Source organism: Bipolaris maydis, assembly GCF_028858645.1.
Source record: "Bipolaris maydis strain C4 unplaced genomic scaffold PSV08scaffold_16, whole genome shotgun sequence".
NCBI classification, from domain to species: Eukaryota; Fungi; Ascomycota; class Dothideomycetes; order Pleosporales; family Pleosporaceae; genus Bipolaris; species Bipolaris maydis.
The window spans coordinates 1,246,544-1,270,446 of record NW_027093872.1 but is presented as its reverse complement, the minus strand read 5'-3'; the positions used below and the strand labels follow the sequence as shown (position 1 = coordinate 1,270,446).

At 49.2% G+C, this 23,903-nt stretch overlaps 2 protein-coding genes across 2 annotated transcripts; one reads left to right on the top strand and one right to left on the bottom strand.

Annotated features, from left to right (window-relative positions):
* Positions 1-1,036: 1,036 nt before the first annotated feature.
* On the bottom strand, positions 1,037-5,682 carry PSV08DRAFT_211057 (P-loop containing nucleoside triphosphate hydrolase protein). Its single transcript, XM_014217858.2, has 7 exons — positions 5,133-5,682; positions 4,913-5,072; positions 4,208-4,862; positions 2,577-4,147; positions 2,089-2,489; positions 1,910-2,040; positions 1,037-1,850 (listed from the first exon to the last, which is right to left on the bottom strand). The coding sequence occupies exons 1-7, from the start codon at positions 5,665-5,667 to the stop codon at positions 1,362-1,364; spliced, it is 3,942 nt and encodes a 1,313-aa protein (XP_014073333.1). The 5' UTR covers positions 5,668-5,682; the 3' UTR covers positions 1,037-1,361.
* Positions 5,683-7,245: 1,563 nt separating this feature from the next.
* Positions 7,246-23,368, top strand: PSV08DRAFT_189084 (uncharacterized protein; the record flags this gene model as incomplete). The annotated part of the gene is made up of 2 exons (XM_066091974.1): positions 7,246-7,908; positions 7,958-23,368. 2 exons carry the CDS (start codon positions 7,246-7,248, stop codon positions 23,366-23,368), a joined length of 16,074 nt encoding a protein of 5,357 aa, XP_065948102.1.
* Positions 23,369-23,903: the final 535 nt, after the last annotated feature.

Sequence of the window (23,903 nt, the reverse complement as noted above, 5' to 3'; positions counted from 1 at the left end):
GTGCCCAGGACCCGTCCTTTGGGCGTAGTTTTGGATCCATGTCTCCATCCCAGGGCCCCCATGCAGCACTCCCCCCCCTCTCGTCAGACAATGGTCCGATGTCTTTTCGTAACAAAGGAAACTAGCTGTGGATGTAGAAAGACCCTTGCGGGCCGGCGCCAGGCAGAGTTGCAGTGGGTGCCACTCAAAACTGGCGATTCGCTAGCCCAAGCGTGCTGGATGGCCGAAGCGCCCCCCCCCCCCCCCCATGTCACTGATCTTCCGACACACACCATCTGATAAGATGAGTCTCCTGCTCTCCCAAGACAAATCCCCGATATGACCACCCAACGCCCCCGGACGCGCATCAAGCGTGCAAAAAAAATTTTCTGTCCAAATGTCGCCCCGCAGCGCTTGAAACCCCCGTCTTTGCTGCAAAAAGTGCGTATTGGGCGTGGGGTGCGGTGGGTAATCATCCCAGCAAGTGTGTCTTGGCTGATGAGAATTATCAGATGGAAAATCATCAGTTCATCTGATTAGATGAAGAGATTTCGCCTGCCCGCCCCTCGGACCGCCCTCGGCCTTTGCGCCTTGGGCTGCCTCATACTTACACACTAACTTATTGCTCCTAGAGTTCCCCCCTTGGATACGTGTGCGTGCGTGCATGTGGTCGGAGCTATTGCTCGCCTTGGGCTAGTAACATGCACTGCAAAACGCTGATCGCTCTGAAATGCACAAATGTTGTGTGCTGCCTATGGGCTGACCCTGATGACGGAGGAGGCGTTCAGGGACTGACGCTTTGCCAATACTCCAATGTTCTGGTGTGCTACTACCTTTGTAGTAGAAAGGGTAGAATGGACTTGTATGCTTGAGCAGATTCACAACCACATTGCTGTAGCACGTGCACACTTGTGGTCATGGATCCTAGTCAGTGAAATGCCGCAGTAAGTACGTACTTGGATTCGACCAGCCCCAATAGTCTACTGTACGCCCCAGATCCACTTCAACCACGTAAGTATATACACAAGAAGCTACACTACCGGCAAGGGCCTAGACATTAGTACTAAAGGATGTCGGTCAAAACCAAGCGCTTATCTACTGCACAACAAGGCCGATGCACGGCGGCCAAGATAACTGTCTGTTTGATGTGCCTACAAGCCTATCCTAACACTATTCAATACATGATTAACTAGCAACACGCTCCGCCGGGTGTTTGTGCAAAGACAAAAAAAATAGGAAAAGTGACAGACAGGAAAGAAATACAGAAATACCGAGCTACATGTGTATAATACAATCCATACTGTTGTTGTACAGAAATTTTAAGAAAAAAAAATACGAAACAACGTGGCTATGTGGTAAAAGTTTGACTTGATGACAAACGCTTAGTCGAGCTCCTGCGTAGCAACCATGCCTGCATAGATGCCTCCTAGAGCCACGAGCTCGTCGTGTCTGCCCTGCTCAACAATTCGTCCCGCATCAAACACAAATATGCGATCGGCATGTTGTACGCTTGCTAGTCGATGGGCAATCATGATTGTTGTCCGACCCTTTGAAGCAGCGGCAATCGCTCTCCTTATGTCCCTCTCCGTGTTTGCGTCAAGCTGTGATGTTGCTTCATCGAGCAGCAATATTTCCGGATCACGGATGAGTGCTCGGGCGATAGCGAGACGCTGACGCTGGCCGCCTGACAGCTTGGAACCATGCGCTCCAACCTCGGTGTTATAGCCTTCTGGCAAACTCATGATGAAGTTGTGCAGTTCGCACTCTTTGGCCACACGCTCTATATCTGCATCACTACTGGTGGTGCCTGGGCGATCACCAAGCCCAATGTTGAACTTGACTGAACCTGGGAAGAGGTCCGGCTCTTGCTCCTACTCGCGTCAGTCATTCCAGGTTAGAAGAATGGGAGATAATTATCGGATCAACTTACCACTAGCGCCAGACGGGCGCGGTGGTCACGAACAGGTTCTTGGCGAATGTCCTGGCCATCGAGGTATACTTGCCCAGATGTTGGATCAAAGAATCGTTCTATCAGATGAATCGTACTTGACTTGCCAGCCCCTACAACAAAATCAGCCATTATCTTACTGTCTTCCGAGAATCTCTTACCTGAGCGGCCAACGAATGCCACGTTCTCGCCTGGTCGGATCTGAAAAGACACATCATTCAAGGCAGGGACAGTCGGTCGACTCTCATAGTGAAGGCTGACGTTACGGAACTCGAGTTCTCCTCGGACACCAAAAGTACCGTATGAAGCTGAAGCTGTAGATTCAGATAACAGGCCCACAGTGTCTGGCGTGGTATTTGTAGGCGAAGACATGCACTCTTTCATGATTGTGGGCTTCTCATCATGCAGTGAAAATACGCTCTGCGCAGCAGCTTTTGCACGTGTCACCTCTGGTGCCAGACTGAACAGCTGGCCTGCAGATTGGGCGGAAAACAGCAACGCTGGGAGCACAATGAAAAAGTCTCGTTGCGAATAGTTGCCACTACGTACTTGTTTAGAGCCCCTAGATAGCGTTAGCATATGAGTTGCATGCTGTGTATGTCCACCACTCTTTTGATTGGCAATCGCAACAGGAAATGATGTTACTTACCACCAGTAGGCCAACGAGTACACAAAGTAAGTGATTGACAAAGAAAATGCAAACAAAATATTACCCAGCATGCTAAATCGAAGATGCTCTTCGTACGGTTTCCGAATTGCTTCCCTATAGGCCTGGAAGAAGTGCTCTTCAAGGCCAAAGACTGCGACAATCTGCATTGAAGATGTTGCCTCGGACGCCAGGGCTGCCGCTCCATTATATGCAGTCTGGTGGTGGTCCTCTGCAATGGCCAAAATGCGAAGACGGAGGAAGCCAGCAAGAAGCATGACAGGCACGGCTGCCAGTAGCACGATGGCAATCTTCCAGGCTACAATATGAGCTAGAATGATGCCGCCAACCACTGAAGTTGCGATCGAAAAGATCGTCCCGAGTATAACACCGGATAGTCCGCTGATACTTCCGCTGTCCGAGTTTAATCGTGACATGAGCGCATGGTGGGAATGTCCAGGCTTGGAGAACCACGCAATATCCTGTTGCAAGATGGTCCGGAAAGAGAGGTCCCGGACTCGTAAAGTAAGGTTTTCGGATACAATACCGAAAGCCGTCTTTCCAAAAGAGTGAGAGGCCAAAGCCACAATGGCCAGAAGAAAGAAGAGCAGACAGTAAAAGGAGATTTGGCGCGTAGTATCGTCAGACCCGCTGGTGTCGTTCAAAAGTTGAACCAGATTTCCAAAAATGAGCGCCTCTCCAATGATAACCGCACCACTAAACACCGAAGAAAATAGACCGAGGGCAATCGCCGGTGCTTCACGGCGGCTCAAAGACAACGACCTCCCAATCAGCTCCACAGCATTCATTTTGCGCTGATTGCCCGTTTTGCTCGAGTCTCTCGAGTCTGGTTCCTCAACATCGTCTGGCGCTCGCTCGTCTTCCTTGTGGGAGTGTCGTAGACTAGAACGTGTTGACGAAACAGCAGATGGGCGGCCTTTCTCAAATTGCTGTGCTCTAATAAGCTCGGCATATGTACCGTCTCTTTGTTGAACAAGAGATTCATGTTTTCCATCTTGCTCAATAGTGCCATCCCGCATCACGATAATACGATCTGCATCCTTCACAGTAGCAAGGCGATGTGCAATGATGATGGTAGTTCGGCCGGTGGCAGCTGAGGAACGTCGTAGATTCTCGAGAACCACAGCCTCGCTTGTGGCATCCATTGCGCTTGTGAATTCGTCTAGGAGAAGTAGAGATGGGTTCCTGACTAATGCCCGAGCAAGAGTGATACGCTGCTTTTGGCCTCCAGAGAGCTGCGACTGCGGGCCAGTTCCAATCTTGGTGTGAATTCCCTCGGGCAGACGCTCCAAAAAGTCACAGTATGCCTCGGTTGCTGCTGTCTGACATCGAGCAAGTATTTCATCTTCAGTAAGATGTTGAAGTTCTCTCTGGGGAATACCGTGTTTGATGTTGTCAAGGATAGATCCAGTGAAAAGCACCGGGTTTTGTGTGACAAGTGCAATGTGTGAGCGTAAACTATGAAGGTTGAAGGATTTCAAGTTATCCTTGCCAAGGCTAATGTTGCCGTATGTAGGATCATACAAGCGCAAGAGCAAGGAGGCGATGGTAGACTAATGTTTGAATAATGTCAGCACGTTCTTTCCAGACATTTATGGAAACAATCTGCCTACCTTTCCAGACCCTGATGGACCAACAAGGCCCGTGACTTGCCCAGGCTTGAGACGTAGATCAACACTGTCAAGGATACGAACAGTAGGCCGAGCGGGGTAGACAAATGAAACTGCCGAGAGCACCAACTCTCCCTCAAAATGCACTTTTTGGGCCGGCTTCCCTTTGGCAGAGTAAACGTCAATGTCGGAGATGGGGTGATCGAGGACGTCGAGTACTGCAGCTCCGGCAGCAGCAGCCATTGCAAATGTTTGTATAAAGGGCCCAAAAGAACCAACGACAAAAGAGGCATCTAGAATGAGAAAAACGACAGCATAGATGGTTCCTGCTTCAGCGCTGCCATGTCGTAGGTGATGGCCATACCAAAATGCAAGTGCATTGGTTGCGTAAGCCACAAAGTAGACGGAGCCAAGCATGAGGGCACCTGCAAAGCTCTTCTTCACTCCTATCCTGAGCGCAGAACGAAGATGATGGGCATGTTCTTCGCTGAGTCTTTCAAAGAGACCAAAGGCTTGCACAATCTGGACTGCTCGAATGGCGCTTTCTGCGACAGAAGAAGCCTTTTCGGTGTATATTGAGGCTTGTTTGGTAAGATGTGAAACGGTCTTTGTGCCAAAGCAAACAACGAAGGCCATTGAAGGTATTACGGTGAAGAACCTGATGTTGTCAATCGACGTTTGCGCGCACTGGGTACAAACTATGATTACATTACTCCGGTAAGCTTTGCATTGAGCAAAAAGCCTACAGTGAATGCAGAGATGAAGTAGCTGATTGAAGCAATGAAGAGGCCTACTTTCTCCGAGGTTCCAAGCTGGATGGTTTGAGTCTTTTCGGTGAGGATACTAGACAAGTCCGGGGCGACAGTGTCTGATGGGCATGTTGAGTTAAGATGTACTCAATCGAATGGATAGTCGAGTCGAAACGCACCATAGTAGGCCATGTCCATACCAAGAGCACGATGGAGAAGTCTTTCTCTGGTTTTTCTACTGACACGCTCGCCCGTGACGGCCCAACATACGGACCAGCCCCAGGTGACCAGAAAGTAGCCAACCGCAACGGACATGAGGCGGTATAGCAAATGTCTCAGCTCATCCGCGTTTGGCGGAAAATTGTTGATGATGCGGCCTAGAATGACGCCTATCAAGGGCAGTGGCAGGCCTGCAAGCACAGCGAATATGATAGCCAGGGCTAGGACGGCCTTGGAGCTGGTGTCATCCAGCTGCCTGTAGAGGGTAAAGTAGGATGTTCTAAATGGGTTCAAGCCTAGGATCTGGCGAATGAAGCGCTGACGAAATAGAGCGGCGCTCTCGAAGGCCTGGGGTTGGACAGTTGCCAGGGACGGCTCTACGTGTCTCTCCCATTGGGTGCTATGGAGGATGGAGCACGTCTCTTCGATTTCGCTGTCGTCGGAGTCAAGAAGAGGCTGGCTTTCCGAGCTCGCATCGTCTGTGTAGTCTGGCATGGTGGCGGGCTGAGATGTAGGCTCCGTCTCGTGCTAAGGAAGCGTCATGGGGAGGCGAACAACGGTAAGAAGAAAGCAATGGCAGCACAAACTGCCGGGCTACGAGGGACAGCACGGAAGCATGGGAGTGATGTTGGTGATTTGGCAGCACTCAATGTTTGAGAGGAAGGCTAGGGCAGTCGATAGCCCCGTCTTGGCGCCCCATGTTCCTGTGACGTGCGCTTCATGTGCACGACGCCAAGATTCTACTTAGCAGCCGGCGACACACGGTAGTAGCCAGGCACGCGCACACGCACACGCACCCTGGACGGAGAGGGCATGCGATGGAAGGTGAGTGTTCGCTGCTGAAGACGCGTGGATACCGACCCGGATGCGCGATGCGACAAGCTCGTCTCTACCTGTCGCGCACACGCCGGACGCGGGACGGACGCGAGGGACATGGACGGGCTGCAAAGTCGATGATGCAAGAGAAGACCGGGGAGACGGGCGACATGCATGGACATGTGCATGTTCCATCTGATAAGGCGGGCCAGCAGCATCTGATAATCTTGGTGCATTATCAGATTGGAGCACGGGCGTCGCCTCGACTGATTTCAGCTGAGGGGGGGTCGTCCCGCCCGACACATGACTTTCCCCCCACCCACTGCCTGCCCTGCCCAACAAAAGATGGAACACCGGCGCCGCTTCGACAAATCATGCCACGATGGCCAGAGACCAGGGCGTGGGCACGCTACTGCCATGGGGTCTGTCGACTACTTACGTACCGACGCTGGACTTTGGGCATGCCGCGCCGAGCTGGCCACGCCCGGGTGAATGTCCGACCACATGCGACTGTCACTGCGTGGGACTCCATGTCTCTGGTGGAGCCCGGCTACGGCGTCCTGATTTGTTCCAGTCTGGAATCGAGTTTTCGCCCTGGCCCGCTGGCCGTTTGCTGTCCATGGAAGGCAGCCAAGTAGTAGTATTTCACATTATCAGATCTTACCCGCCGCTTGTCGAATGACACGCCCATTCGCCCGTCGACTAGCATGTATGACGCTTCGGTCCACCCACTCCGGAAAACGCCATCGCAGTCACGGAGCAGCCTGCAGTCAAAGACAATGTCGACTGCACTTGCTCACCTTGTTTTCCTCCTCTAGGCCACAAAGCTCGCTCGCGCACACTCTTGTCGGTCTGGCGACAAGCTTGTTCGCCAGACGTTCTTTTCCTTACTCCAGCGTGCTTACTCTCAGCCACGTCTTCACCCTCTCTACCCACGCATCAGCCCAACCAACACTCGAGCATAACTCAAGCACAGCTGCCTATACCCGTCATCACGTGCGTCAGTCTTGTGCACACGTCCAAGTGCCCATGTACTTGGACCCCTCCGACCAATCAACGTGTCCCAATTTCTCATCATTGCGAGTTGCCATTGAATTATCATCTCCTCTAATCCCTCGAGACAGTAGCCACGGGTGTACCCTCTTTGTCCTTTCAGCTTGCTTTGTTATGCGTGTTGGAGCAGTAACATTCCAAGTACCTTGAACATCACATATCCTCCTGCTAGAAATCATGTCATCCGCTACATCTCCTTGCGAAATGGCCCACAAAAACCGTCTAAACCAGACCTTGTCGATATTGAACGGCCAGCCTTTGCTTTTGGACGGTCCGGACCTCCTTCACCAACTAGTTCCGCGACTGCATCACGACGCGAACGCCATCGATTTCCTGGAACACGGATCGAAAAGGCGAAAGTTTTCCTACACAACACTTCACTCCTTGAGTGATGCCTTCGCCGCTAGAATCACAGAAATACTGGGCAAGCTCGAAAGTGCTTCGTCCATTATTCCGGTATTTTTACCCCAGTCTCCAGAGCTTTATGTAGTTCTACTCGCTATTCTAAAGGCTGGCAAGGCTTTTTGTCCACTCAACCTCGACACACCAACAGAAAGACTAAAGTTCATTCTTGACGATATTTCAGCTGATATCATAATCACATTCGAATCCTACAGCGAACATATCCGCACAGCCACCAATATCCATGTTGTATCAGCAAATCGCGAACTTTCTGGTTGCCATGACACCTTCCATCATCACTCGCCCCACCTAAGCCCTGACAATCTTGCATATGTGCTGTACACATCGGGATCCACTGGGCTGCCCAAGGCAGTGAGCGTGTCTCATCGTGCCGTCACCCAGAGCTTGCTCGCTCACGACCCTCACATTCCAGCCTTTTCTCGTTTTCTTCAGTTTGCTGCTCCTGTGAGTGCCAGTTTTTGAACCCTTCTTCGCCATGCTAACATATCAAAAGACGTTTGATGTCTCCATATTTGAGATATTCTTTCCGTGGTTTCGAGGCAAGACTCTGGTTGGCTGCACACGCACGCAAATGCTCGATGACCTTCCAGGCACTATAGCCAGCCTCGATGTGGACGCTGCCGAACTTACGCCAACGGTCGTTTCCAGTCTTCTATCCGGTCGCTCGAGCGTGCCCGGTTTGAAGTTGCTCCTCACTATTGGCGAGATGCTGACACAACCCGTCATCGATGAGTTTGGCGGCGATGCAACCAAAGAGAGTATTTTGTGGGCTATGTATGGTCCAACCGAAGCTGCAATTCACTGCACAATATGGCCACAGTTTTCAACGTCCGATTCAACTAACACAATAGGCCATCCACTAGACACTGTTTCTGCTTTCATCCTTGCATCTTCGACAGGACTCCACACCTCGCCCATTGATATACTTCCGATCGGGCAAGCTGGTGAACTTGCAATAGGAGGCCCTCAAGTTGCTAAAGAATACCTCCATCGGCCAGACCTGACACGTGCATCCTTTGTCGAGCATCCGTATTACGGTCGCCTCTATAGAACTGGTGATCGAGCAAGGATCAACGAACAAGGGCTGCTCGAGTGTCTAGGGCGTGTTGTGGCTGGCCAAGTAAAGCTGAGAGGCCAGCGAATTGAGTTGGGTGAAATTGAGCAAGCCATCATGAAGACAAGAGGATGTCGTGCAGTCACTGCAATGGTCATACAGGACAACCTAGTCGCTTTCTGCAGTGGAAGGGATGGAATGTCACGCGGAGCTGTGTTGACGACCTGTAAGCACTGGTTACCTGCATCTATGATACCGTCAGATGTGTTTGTCATTGATGTAATGCCACAACTACCATCGGGTAAAGTCGACAGAAAGTCTCTTGAGAAGGCATATCTGCATTCACACCCCAACGGGTCGTCGTCGTCTCTTGCTATTAGCCCGAAAGATCCAATTGGTCACTCGGTTTGGAGTGTCGTCAGCCACCACACCACGCAGAATATCGGATTGGAGACCAACCTTACATCCATCGGAATAGACTCTCTCAAATCGATCCGCATTGCGTCTGCGTTGCGAAGAAAAGGGTACTCGCTGGGCGCGATCGAAGTACTATCTGCTGCGACCCTTGCAGACCTCATTGAAGTTTGTAGGGAATCCAAACCGGTGGACTTTTCATCTCAGGACAAAGAAACTAAGCCTGGAGCTTTCATTGATACGAAAAACCTTCAACTCAATGGCTGGCGCCATAACGTCGCTTTGATACTTCCATGCACTCCATTGCAGGAGGCTATGCTGGCAGAAACAAGATCGAAGCCCACGGCGTACTGCAACTGGATCGAGGTCGAGCTTTCGGTTGCTTACACCTATGAACAGATTCAGGATGCTCTGTTGTTTCTGGCCCAGGAGAATGAGATACTGCGTACTGGTTTCTGCATCGATTCGCAGCATACCACAGTATTCTCACAAGTCATCTGGAAGGAGCTCTCGCTTTCCCAAATTCAGAAAGTTGCCAGCTTCTCGAATCAGTATTCGATGCAATCTGACCATGATTTTCTCCGACCGTTCGGGGTCCAGATCAAGACTCACTGCAAACTCCCCCGCCTGCTCTTCCAAATACACCATGCTCTATATGATGGTTGGTCTTTGGACCTGCTACTCCGTGATCTTGACCACTGTCTTCGTGGAAAGCAGGACTTGAAAAGGCCATCATTTCGAGAAGTTGTACGTTACCTCGATGACGACCGACGGCTCAACAAAACCCAAAACTCTACAAATTACTGGAAAAGCCTTCTTGGTGACTATATCCCGACCACCCTGCCCAACTATCATGGAAAGCTGGTTCATAACGCAAGCATACATCGATTTTTTGGACAATCAAGTGTCAGCCGGCACAATCTTTTCGAGTGCGCTCACCATTCAGCTATCAACCCACAGGTCTACTTCCAGGCTGCCACTGCATTCGTGCTCAGTCTTTACACTGGCTCTAGTGATGTGGTACTAGGCAACGTAACTTCTGGGCGTACAATCCCTGTAGCTGGCATAGAAGACATTATCGGTCCTTGCATCGCTTCCCTCCCATTTCGTATCGATTTCGCAGATACGTATTGCGTTCGAGACGTCTTGAAAAGAACTCAATCGACAAACAGAGACAGTCTACGTTATAGTCAGCTTCCACTGCGTGAAATAGCAAGGGCTGTTAATGTCAAGCCTGGAGCGCGGTTGTTTGAAACTTTGTTTGTATGGCAACAGTCAATGGTCGAGGATGAGGATGACAACGCATCCTTGATCGCCAAGGTTGTCGATAGCGCAGACGAACTGGAGTTCCGAATAACATTGGAGTTCGAACCAGTTGGGGACAATATCTTGTTTCGGAGTACATTCGACGCTGCAACTGTATCAGAGCATCAGATTCAGTACCTGTTTCGGCAAATCGATGAAGTAGTCGAGATGTTCATGGTGGATGCCGATCGTCACGTAAGTGCGATCAACCAATGCTTTACCACGCCATCCTTGTCTATAGCCAACCCCACGCCTCTGGAGCAGCGCTTTGACCATGGCCCTTCTCATGCTGTAGAGAAATGGGCGGCGACTGATCCACACCGAACAGCTATAATATTCGGCCACGAAGTGAATGGGTCAATCAAGGTCAAAGACACAATGACTTACAGCATGTTGAACTCACGTGCTAATCAGTTGGCTCGTCTCCTTGCAGAACACGGCGTGACAAATGACCAGCTCGTGTGTATTATCATGGAGAAGTCTGTCAATCTCTACACTTGTATCCTTGCTGTACTCAAGCTCGGCTGCGGCTACTTACCGCTCGTTCCTGATACCCCAATCGATAGAGTCAAGACCATCCTGAACGATGCTCAGATTGCGGTGTGCATGTCAGAATTGTCACTGTCAGCTACCTTGCGCTCACATCTCTCAGTTGACATTATAGACTTTGACCTCGCTGCACTCTCTGATTACTGCGATCGAAACTTGGAAATACCATACAATGGTCAGCATCTTGCTTACGCAGTCTTCACTTCCGGAAGCACAGGAACACCCAAAGGCGTTCTTGTGACGCAGGATAACCTCATGAGTAACCTGCACTATCTTTCAACTATTTACCCCTTCTCTGCCGACTCGCGTCTGCTACAGGCATGTTCACAAGCTTTTGACGTCAGCGTCTTCGAGATATTCTTCACTTGGTACGTCGGCATATGCTTATGCTCGGCGACAAAGGAACATCTCTTTCGTGATTTCGAGGCTGCCATCGACCAACTGAAAGTTACACATCTTAGTCTTACACCGACGGTTGCTGCGCTAGTGGACCCGAAAAATGTTCCCAAAGTCGAATTTTTAGTAACAGCCGGAGAGGCTGTGACTGAACATGTCCGCAGGAAATGGGCAGGTCGAGGGTTGTACCAAGGCTATGGACCGTCAGAGACTACAAATATATGCACTGTTCGAGTTGCAGTCACTCCAGATGATCTAATCAACAACATTGGTAGTCCCTTTGCTAACACTTCGGCGTTTGTGCTCGACCCCGAAAGTCAAGACATACTTCCACGAGGCGCTGTTGGAGAACTTTGTTTCGGTGGCTCACAGGTGTTCCGCGGGTACCTCAACCGACCAGAGCTCAATGCCCAAAAGATTATTCAACATCCCACGTACGGCAGGATATATCGATCTGGCGACATGGGAATACTTCTTCCAGATGATAGCATTCTGTCTACAGGACGCACGGATGATCAAGTGAAAATTCGTGGCCAGAGGGTTGAGCTAGGGGAAGTAACATCTGTCATACTTGACCATGGTGCTGTCTGGGATTGTGTCACCCTCGCCTTAGAACAGTCCACCAATTCAAAAACGCTTGTTAGTTTCTGGGTACCAAGGGAAGATTCGTCAAGCCGCGTCGAAAGTTTAGAGCCTTCGAAGTTTACAACTACAATTTCGGAATTATTCGACCTGTTATCCCGACGGGTGCCATCCTATATGGTGCCATCCCATCTCATACCGATATCATGCCTGCCGATGACCCCACAGGCAAAGATTGACAAGCGATTCTTGCAGCGATTATTCTCCAGTTGTGAGGAGCATACTCTGAACAATGCCACAAATTCCAATAGTATCACGGAGACAGAAGAGGGAGAGCTTTTGTCACAATGGGAGAGGGACGTCTCTCAACTCTTGATCCGAATGCTCGCTACTTCTTCAGATAAGCTAAAGCGGACCTCATCATTCTTTAACCTGGGTATAGACTCTGTATCAGCTATACGTTTCTGCAGCGAGCTACGAAAGGCAGGGCTTGGTGACTACTCTGTATCCGAAGTTCTCAAGCACCCATCCATTGCTAGTTTGGCATCTTTGAAGAAGTTGCAATCATCTACAACAACAACAACAACAACAATGGATAAGACGCTGTCAGTAGATGCATCCCATATCTTTACCACCAACCAACTCGAAAGAATTCGCTCCACCGTTGATATGAACGGAGTCAGGGCAACGAAAATACTTCCTTGTACACCACTCCAGGAAGCCATGATATCGAGTGGTCTGTCTTCACCGGGACAGGCATACTGTAATGTTATGGTTTTCGATGTCAAAGGAGATTTGCAACAGCTACAGAGGTGCTGGAAGACTGTGATCCAGCGGCACGAAATTTTTCGAACTTCGTTTGTTGCAACGGATAATCCATTGTACTCATTTGCTCAAGTCATTGTAGAAGGGTATGGCATGGGTTGGCATGAGGACAGTATTGACAGCGGCCTTCAACTCCGCGTCAGCAAGATTCTGTTTGATCTCATGGAAGCCAATAAACCTCCAGTGTACTTTTCTCTGAACCGAGAAGAGGACTCCGCAAAGTTGCTCTTTTGCTGCCATCATGCCCTCTATGATGGTATAGCTATGTCCACGCTCCTTGCAGAAGTCCAGGAGCTATATCATGGCCGCCAGTTACTACCGCCAGTTTCATACGATGTTTATCTGAAGCGCATGCTTGAGCAGAACTTGGATGAAGCTGATAAATATTGGTCTGCTTTATTGGAAGGCTTTGAGCCTACATCGTTCCCTTCTCTCACTGGGAAGAGAGTCCGAGAATATGAAGCTTTCACGTCCTCTTCAAGACGTCTCAGTATGTCGCTCGACAGTGTGAGAAATTCATGCCAAAACAGTTCAGTGTCACTTTTGTCCGTTGTACATGCTGCATGGGCAAAACTACTCCACTTTTACACTCATGAAAGCGACATATGTTTCGGGAACATAGTCAGTGGTCGCAGCTTTCCAGGAGAGCATCTCGAACGCCTTGTCGCACCTTGCTTCAACACTCTGCCAGTCCGTGTCGATTTTGACTTTGGCAAAAGCAATCGTGCCTTGGTGGACCTGATGCACAACCAAAGCATCGAGTCGCTCGCTTACCAATTAAGCCCACTTCGTCGAATACAGAAGACTACACTCAAGGATGGTGGGCGGCTATTTGACTCCCTTGTGATCCTTCAGCAGCCCAATGTGCCTTTGGATAGCTCCATTTGGAGGCTTGAGCAAGACTCGGGTGACATGGACATACCTGTCGTATGCGAAGTCGTCCAGGACCAGTCTGAGGACGCTCTAAGACTATTAATGCACTATAACAACTCGCTCATATCCGAAACAGAGGCTTCGATAGTTATGGAGACTTTTGATGCTGCCTTGTCATCCCTCATCAAGTTTCCTGATGCACTTTCTGCTGACACCGACATGTTCCCCTCCAACCTCTGGGCGAATTACAACACGAATTTCAAACGTCTCGAAAGTGATTCTAAGTTTCTGCACTCTGGATTTGAGCGCACAGCATTGCTGCACCCAGATCGCATTGCCCTCGACTTCTGGCATTCCCAAGGAAAGAAGACGACATGGTCTTTCGAGCAACTCAATCGAGAAGCAAATCAGATTGCACATGCGCTCATCAGAGCTGGTGCTTGGCCAGATCAAGTCATACCTATACACATATCCAAAAGCCCGATATACTATGCCAGCATACTGGGAGTACTCAAATCTGGAGCCGCTTTCGCACCTGTTCATCCCGATCTTCCCGAAGCGCGCAAGCAGCTGATGTTCAAAGATCTGAAACCAAAGATCATTCTTTGCGACGATGGCTCGTTGCTTCCTGAAGATCTCCCTGACGTGACCGTTCTCATCACTCAATCAATGTCAAGTGATGATGTCTCCAACCCCATTATCGAGGATCTGAAAGATACCAACCTGGCTTACTGTCTATTCACCTCTGGCTCTACAGGTGTTCCAAAAGCTGTCAGCATGGAACATTGTGCTCCAATACAGACGATCGAAAGCTCCAGAACAATCATACCTTGGAACCCCCAATCTAGACTCCTTCAATATGCTGCGGTAACTTTCGACATGTGCTACTACGACTGCTTTCTTTCCTGGACGTTTGGCTTTGCCCTTTGTGCTGCGGAGCAGAGTGACTTACTCAACGATCTTTCGGGAGTGATCAAAACCCTTGAAGCTGATCTACTTGACCTCACGCCATCTGTTGCAGAGACTCTAAAGAGGGCTGATGTTCCAAATGTGAAATGGCTTTACTGTATCGGTGAAGCCATGTCTTCATCAGTTGTGAAGGAGTGGGAAGGGGCATGCGTCAATTCGTATGGTCCGACTGAAGCTGCCTTTTGTACAACCATCACTCCCCTCTCTAAAGATGAAAGCACTTCGATTATCGGAAAACCCTTTCCAACAACATCCTTTGCCGTCTTCTCTGAGGGCAGCCAAACTCCATTACCTGCCTTAAGTATCGGAGAGCTCTATATCGGGGGTGCACAGCTCGCGCGAGGTTATTGGGGCAGGGCCAACCTCACAAATGATCGTTTCGTGAGCCGCTGCGGCCAAAGATTCTACAAAAGTGGCGATATGGTACGGATGTTGAGTGACGGCAACTTCGAATTCATGGGACGTCTTGATGATCAGGTAAAGATCCGGGGACTTCGAGTTGAGCTGGGTGAGATCAATAGTATTCTTGCAGAGCTTGACCCAGATTTGCTGTCTGTCACGACGCAAATCCTACTAAAAGGAGAATCCTCAAAAGAGCAATTGGTTTCATTCATGGTCCTGCGTCAATCAATCCAGGAAAGCGATATCCCTACGCTCCAGCGGAAGCTCAAGAAACTAGCGAGTGCTCGTTTACCTTCTTACATGGTTCCTCAATTCTTCTTGGTAGTGGACGAGATACCAAAATCCATGGCTGGTAAAATCGACAAGAAGGCTTTGAGTACCATCTTTCAACAATACTCAGACCCTAGCTCACTTCCCAATGGGATCTCACATACTGTAGAGCACCAGTGGTCCAAGACCGAAAGTGAGGTTCGCAACATTCTTGCACATATATCCAAAACTCCAACGGAAAACATCTCGCCATTAACATCGATATACCAGCTAGGTCTCGACAGCATTAGCGCAGTTCAGATCGCATCTGCTCTTCGTTCTCAAGGATACACAATCAAAGCGACAGACGTCCTGAAACATACCACATGCAATGATCTTGCTGAGCACTTGGACCAGATTTCCACTTCAGAGGCGCCTGAAAGTTCACCATTCGATTTTCATGGCTTTGAGAGCAGGCACAGAATGCAGATATTGAGAGATCATGGTATCCAAGATGGGAATGTTGCCGCTGTCCGCCCGTGCACTCCCCTCCAAAACGGGATGGTATCGCAATTCCTTGCAAAGGAGGGGGCTGTTTACATGAACTACCTCAGGTTGCAACTAGAGCCGAAAGTTGACTTGGAGAAGCTAAAAGCAGCATGGTCCTCTACTATGGAACGCCATAGCTTGCTGCGTACTGGATTTGCTCATGTTAACGATCCGCTTTTTCCTTTCGCCATGATCGAGTATACCCAGGTTTCTGTCACACTACCATGGAGTGCAATACGAGAGCAAAAGAAATCTCAGTCGTCCAATGCATGGCTTCAAAGAATACGGGCCCAGTCACTCAAGGAGCTGTACGTGCCTCCTTGGGCACTACGATTCGTTGAAAGAAATGATCAGTCCTTCCTCGACTTGGCTATTTTCCACGCATTGTTCGATGCGCAAAGCCTCCAAAATATCTTCACCGATGTTACAGCCTTTTACAAGGGCTTAAGCCTACCACCAGTACCATCACTAAACGAAGTTGTAAGTCATGTCATTCAATCTTATAAACAAGACAACAGCAGCGGAAAAGAGTTCTGGGTGGAACTTGGCAAGACTGCAAATCCATCTCGTTTTCCCAACCTAGCGCCTTTGAAATGCGATCCTAAACCACCAATCGTATGTACCAGGCGATCTGCAAAATCGCTCATTGATTTGGAAAACGGATGTCGGCAAGCAAATACCACGATGCCAGCTGTGGGCATGGCGAGCTGGCTATCGCTGTTGTCGTCCTATACTGGAGAAAGTTCTGTGACCTGCGGTGTTGTCCTTTCTGGCCGAAGTTCTGATGCTACAGCGCACGCCAACTTCCCGTGCATCAATACTGTGCCGTTAGCATTCACAGTGGCGAATGATACGACAAAGATGTTGGAATCAATCACTGTGTTAAATGCGGGCATCCAGGAACATCAGTTCAAACCACTGAAAGAAATTCAAGCCCTGATGGGCTTTCCAAACGAGTCACTCTTTGATAGCATTTTCGCGTATCAGAAACTAGCAAACAACAAAGATACCTCTGACCTTTGGACCGTTGTAGACGAAAATGCTACCATCGAGTATCCAGTCTCCATCGAGCTGGAACCAAAGGAAGAAAGATTGGAGTACAGACTCACATACTTTCCACACATAATTCCAAGAGAACAAGCGTCTTTGATTCTTGCACAGCTTGATCACTTGATGGAAAGTTTGATTTTTCACTCCCAAATTCCTTTGGCCAAAACAGACTACTCCCAGCACCTATACTCTATCACGCCAGCAAAGGAAGATGAGCTGCCATCGGATATGAAGCTTCTCCATGAGCTAGTAGAGAAGACTGCTCAGGAGCACCCTCAGCGCATTGCTTTTGAATTCGTGTCAAAGGAGAGCAGTGGAAAGCGTCCAGTGAGGAAGTGGACATACCGCGAACTGGATCAAGAAGGCAACAAGATCGCACAACTGCTGGCGGCTCACAATGTCAAGCAAAACAGTCTTGTGGGTGTATGCTTCGACAAATGCCCAGAGGCCTCTTTCGCTATGCTGGGAATACTCAAAGCGGGGTGCGCTTTTGTTGCCATAGATCCAGGAGCACCTGCCGCGCGTCAGACGTTCATCATTGAGGACTCTGATGCCCAGGCTGTTCTGTCAATGTCATCGCAGTCGGCTCAGTTTAACGCGATTGCCAAGGTACCGGTCCTCAACCTCGATGAAGTCGAATGGTGCTCGCTTTCTGGGCAAAAACTACTACAAAATAGCGTCATCGACCCCCAGGACCGCAGCTACTGCTTGTATACGTCTGGAACCACTGGGACACCTAAAGGTTGTGAATTGACCCATGAGAATGCTGTCCAAGCCTTGCTGGCCTTCCAGCGTCTTTTCGCCGGGCACTGGGATGTGGACTCGAGGTGGCTCCAATTTGCGTCTTTTCACTTCGACGTCTCCGTACTCGAACAGTACTGGAGCTGGTCTGTTGGTATTTGCGTAGTATCCGCACCTCGTGACCTTATCTTTGAAGATCTCGCAGGCTCCATCCGTGACCTCAACATCACCCACATCGACCTGACGCCGAGCCTAGCTCAAATCCTACACCCCGATGATGTGCCAAGTCTTTGCAAGGGCGTTTTTATCACAGGCGGTGAAAGTCTAAAGCAAGAGATTTTGGATGTTTGGGGTCCTAAAGGCGTCATTTACAATGGATACGGGCCCACCGAGGCTACGATAGGATGCACCATGTACCCACGCGTTCCAGCAAATGGGAAACCTTCCAACATCGGCCCGCAATTCGACAATGTTGGGTCGCTGGTCCTCCGTCCGGGCTCTGACGTTCCAGTCTTAAGAGGTGGTGTCGGCGAACTTTGCGTCTCGGGAAAACTCGTTGGAAAAGGCTATCTCAATCGTCCAGATTTGACTACAGAGCGCTTCCCATATCTTAACCGCTTCTCTCAACGCGTATATCGCACAGGAGATGTCGTCAGAATTCTTCATGATGGTACATTCCACTTTTTGGGTCGCGCCGATGATCAAGTCAAGTTGCGTGGCCAGCGTTTGGAAGTCGCTGAGATCAATTCTGTCATCAAACAGTCTGACAGCGATATTTCAGATGTCGCAACGCTTGTGTTGAAGCATCCAAAGCAACAGAAAGAGCAACTTGTTTCTTTTGTTGTGTGCGGCAAAGCTCTGAAGGCTCAACCAGAAGTCTTGCTCGGCGAGGTTGGAGGGATAGCAAGCGCGAAGCAGGCTTGTAACGACAAACTTCCACCTTACATGCTACCCACCCACTTTGTCCCTCTTACTTCCATGCCACTGAATGTCAATAACAAGGCAGATGGAAAGGCGCTTAAGAAGATGTACGAGTCTCTTTCTTCTACCGACCTTCAAAAGCTGTCTGCCACTTCTTTGTCTAGAGATGAACAGTGGTCGAAACAAGAGGAGAAACTCCGCGATGTCATGCTTGAAGCTCTTGGCGCGGACCATGAGAGTATGTCCAAAAACACAAGCTTTTATGAGTTGGGCATGGACTCTATCTCCGTGATAGGCGTCACACAATCTTTGAAACAGTCTGGTTTCACGAAAGTCACTACCTCAATGATACTGCAATGCCCTACAATTCGGCGGCTTGCAAAATCTCTGGCTGCCAATAGTGCTATGAGCAACGTTCGCGGATCGATTCTCGCCGCACAACAGTCTATCAATGCTGTAAATCATCGCCATCGACGCAAAATTGCTAAACGCTTATCTGTCAAACCCAGCATGATCGAATCTCTTGCACCATGTACACCCTTACAGCAAGGAATGATTGCAAGATCGATGGAAAATGGCAATGGGCTTTACTTCAATACTTTCCGGTTCAGATTGAACATGGACGTGGACGAAGGAAAGCTGCGTCATGCGTGGGAAACAATGTATAACTCGACCCAAATACTACGTACAGTATTCGTCAACACCGAAGAAGGCTATTTGCAAGCTGTTCTCGGTGGCATTCCCTTCAATGGGTTCATCCAAACGTCGACTCAAGATGATGATCTCATCAGTCATATGGCACAATTACACAAGGATTGGCTCAGTCTCAACGATGTTGACTTCCGACAGCCGTTCCAGGTACATCTTGTTTCAGCGCAGAAGCAGAAGCAGCTCATTGTGCACATATTCCATGGCCTGTATGACGGAAACAGCATCGGTCTCTTACTGCAAGGTGTCTGGAATTCATACGAGAGACGGGACTCGATGCCAGATGCGCCATCATTCCACACTGCTCTTGCTCACGGTCCACTCAGAATACCCGACGACGCGAAAAGCTTTTGGAAGGACCTGATACTAGCCAGAACTTCATCACTTCCCACGCTGTTCGACAATTCCAGTCAAGACGCTGTTGTCATTGCACGTACAATGCGTGCACCGGCCAACTTTGACCTCATCCGAAGACAGCTTAATGTCACAGCACAGGCTGTTGTACAAGCCTGTTGGTTCAGCGTTCTCCACAGACATGTAAAGGGAGATGTGGCAACTGGCATAATCGTATCTGGTCGCAGCATTGAATTCGAAGGCGCAGATCGTGTTATAGGGCCTATGTTCAACACCATTCCATATCACCATCGGGCTCAGCGTAGTGAGTCCTGGTCATCAATCATCGAGAGGGTTCACGATTTCAACATCCAAGCTCACCCGTTTCAACATACGCCACTCAGAGATATCATGAAGTGGTGCAAGAGATCACCAAGTAACCCGCTATTTGACAATCTCTTTGTGTATCAAGTTCCACAAGACAATCAGGAGTGGGCAAAAAACGATCTTTGGACACTTTTAGACGATGAGGCCATCGCTGATTATCCATTGGCTTTTGAGGTCGAGCATCGGGGCGGCACCGAGTTGAAATTGACATTGGTTACACAAGGGCATGTCGCCAATGACCAGATCGCAGCTAAGTTATTGGACATGTTTGAAGAAGCGCTGGACCAAGCCATCAATGACCCATCGGCTGTTCTAGAGCTGCCAGCCGATGTGGATGGTGCAGTTGAAAACAATACTGCTATTCGATCTAAGCTGGATGACAACAATGATATCTCGGATTTTGAATGGAGTGACAATGCCATCGCGATCCGCGAAGAGATTGCCAATTTGACCGCAAACGAGATGGAAAGCATCAGTGAAACGACATCGATCTTCGAACTTGGCCTTGATAGTATCGATGCAATCAAGCTCTCGTCCAAGCTCAAGAAACGAGGAATGGAACTCTCAGTCAGCGGTATCATGCGCGGGTTGACTATTGAGAAGATGGCACAAAATATGTCGATGAAGAACACTCAAACTACAGAAGCGGCACCGCACTTTGATCTAGATGCCCACAAAACGAAGCTAGCGAAGTGTCTCTACCACCAAGGATTCAGCGCCGATGACATTGAGGAAATTCTTCCTCTAACACCCCTCCAGGAAGCTATGGTTGCGGAGATGATCGCATCCGAGTACACAAGGTATTTCAACCATGACGTGCTAAAGCTCAGCCCAGATACAGACATAAGCAAGTTCCAAAAGGCCTGGACCACGGTCGTCATGGGTTCACCAATTTTACGTACTGGTTTCGTTGAGGTGGACAATCCGGACATCGATCTCTCTTTCGCGCAGATCATCCACCGTCAACCACATGACTTTTACTCACACATGAGTTTTGGCAGCAGACCTGACTTTGCGTCTATCTTCAAGGATCTCCGAAATGATGCGATTCAGAGGCCACTTTCGACACCGCTCTTTCATCTTACATTCATCGATACTCCTGATCAATCATACCTCGTGTTGTCAATCGCGCACGCGCTGTATGATGGATGGTCTCTGAGTTTGTTACATTCTGATGTGCACCGAGCTTACCAGAATGAATTTGAAGCTCGGCCTTCTTATCAACCGTCATTAGCGGAGATTATCAAGACCTCAGGGCCCGATGCTGCAGGTTTTTGGCAAGACTACCTCTCTGGCGCTAACGGCAACACTTTCCCGCGTCGAACACTAGAGCCCGATGAGAAGAGCAGCACTGTTCATCGCCATCAAGAAAATAGTAAAATCGCACTGGAACTCATCCAGTCGTTTGCAAGGAAGAACAATGTCTCGCTTCAGACTGTGGGACAAACAGTCTTTGCCCTCGTCACTGCATCTTTTACCCGCTCTCTCGATGTTACGTTTGGCTCTGTGCTTTCCGGACGTGACGAAGAGGAAACATCCCAGTTGATGTTTCCAACTATGAACACAGTGGCTATACGAACAATCCTTCACGGAAAAAGTATTGAGTTGCTACGCTATGTACAAGACAACTTTGCGAATATTAAGCAGTGGCAACATTATCCGCTTCGAAAGGCTATGTCGCAGGCTAGATTGGATGGGAGGTTATTTGATAGCCTGTTCATCTATCAAAAGAGACTAGAGCAACAACAAAATGAGGGCGAGAGGCTTTATACCAGTGTTGGGGGCCATAGCGATGTCGAGTATGCGGTGTGCGTTGAGATGGAGGTGGTGAAGGAGGCTTTGATATGGCGTTGCGCGGTCAAAGATGATGTTTTTGATTTGGAAGAAACAAGGCAGTTGTTGAAGAGGATGGACGATGTGCTGATACACTTGATGGAGCGAGCAGAGGCACCAGTGATTGACATGACCGCAGAAGGAACGTCAGTCTGCGGTCTCCCAGCTTTTGAAGAAGCTGAGATGCATACTGGAAGTGGTCATGTAGAATCAGGGGAAGACGATGGGCAGGATACACCAAGCACAGAAACAACTAACAGGATCCGCAAAATACTGGCTGCAGTTTCGAAGACACCTGAGGAGGAGATGACTAACGACATGACTATATTCCACATGGGACTGGACTCAATCAGTGCAATCAAAGTATCTTCGCTTCTTCGCAAACAGGGGGTTGTTCTCAGCGTTGGAGAGATGCTGCAAGCTGGTTCGGTGGAGAAGATGGCCAAGCTTGCCGATGCCCGTGCTACGGAACCATCCAAAGACGATGCGATCGATTCAGCGAGTCTTGGAGAAATTCTCAAAGAATTGAACGAGGCAGAGGTTTTCAAGCGAGCCGGAGTTGATGTGGACAACGTCGTTCAGATGTTGCCAGTCACTGCTGGTCAGCTTTACATGTTGTCCATGTGGCTCAATACTAACGGCAGCAATTTCTATCCAGAATTTAGCTACGAGTTCGAGGCGGATGTAGCGTTTGAAGATCTGAAAAAGGCATGGCAGGCTTTGGTGACGACGAATCCAATACTCAGGACATGCTTTGTCTCAGTGGGCAATCACCAGGTATCCTACGTTCAGCTTGTGTTGAGAGATATCGATATTGCCATTACAAATGTCACTGAATATGGAGAAGAGGAAATACGCAACTGTATCCGAAAAGCTACGACTCAGCAACCATGGGCAAGACTGCTGGTTTCCCGGAACTCCCACAGCTGGACTTTGCGACTCAAAATACACCACGCACTCTATGACGGCATCAGTCTACCATTGCTCATGCAACAATTCGAAGACTTATGCAACGGCAGTGTCCTGAATGCTTCTCGAAACGATATCCTAGCCGACTTCATATCCAGCACATCCTCGCTCTCTTCCTCCCCGCAGCGCCGCCAATTCTGGGAAACCCATCTTCTCTCCAGGACAGCGCCAACACAACTGAAACAGCCCTCGCACACACCCACTACCCGCCTAGAAATCTTCCGCCCGTCCCTAACCCCCATCCAAACCCTTGACACCACCGCCCGCCATCACGGCATCTCCCCGCACGCCCTCTTCCTCGCCATCTACGCAAAACTCCACTCCCGCCTTCCCCACAGCACCACCACCGACGACAACATAGTGCTAGGTATCTACCTCGCCAACCGCTCTCTATCATGCACCCCCGAGCTCCCTGGTGCCGCAATCCCAACACTCAACCTCGTCCCCTTGCGCGTTTCAACCCCGCAATCCCGCAGCGTAGTCGAGTCGGCAAAACAAGTCCAAGCGCACCTGCGTCATCTTAACGATGCCACACTGGCAACTACGAGTCTTGTCGAGATTGAGCGGTGGACCGGTGTAAAAATTGATGTCTTTGTTAATTTTCTCGTCGATATAGACGACCAGGGTGCTCGTCCGAAACACGCACATCAACGTGTCAAAATCTCGCCTACGCTCCGACAGCAGTACTACTGCTCTTCTTTTTCGCGTACGTCTTCTGTAGTTCAGCCGGAGTTTATGGATTTCCAGGCGTTACGAAATGAGCACGTGAATGGTGTTTATTTGGTATGTCATTAACCCCCCTTTTTCCTCTTCATTCCAGGCTTTTGTTTCTTTTTTTTTGGCTAATGTAAGATGTAGCACGCCATTGATATTGAAGCAACGGTGAGAGAAGGGTACTTGGATGTGGGTATTTTTGCACCAGGGGATATGATTAGTTTGGAGCAAGGAGAGCAATTGATGGATGGATTAAAGGGAGAGGTTGAGGGGTTGTAAAGTTCATATTTTTTTTTCCTCTTGCTTTTTTTTTCTCTACTTTGTTAGTTAGGTGGGATTGAATATTTTTTGGGGGGAGTTTTTGCATCGGGATAAGGCATGTGTGTGTGTGTGTGTGTGTGGAGTAGTTGTTAACTTTGACATTTTTTTTCTATTCCTATGAAACAAAAGTCATACACATGATTTGATGATGCTTCAATTGTGGTACAATGAATTTCGTGAAATAATTATACATGCCATTACCGATCAGATGCCTCGCTCACCATGATCATGCTCGTTACTAATTATACAAATGCCCCAGGGTAGATTTGGTCGAATGAGAAAAGAAAACAAATTA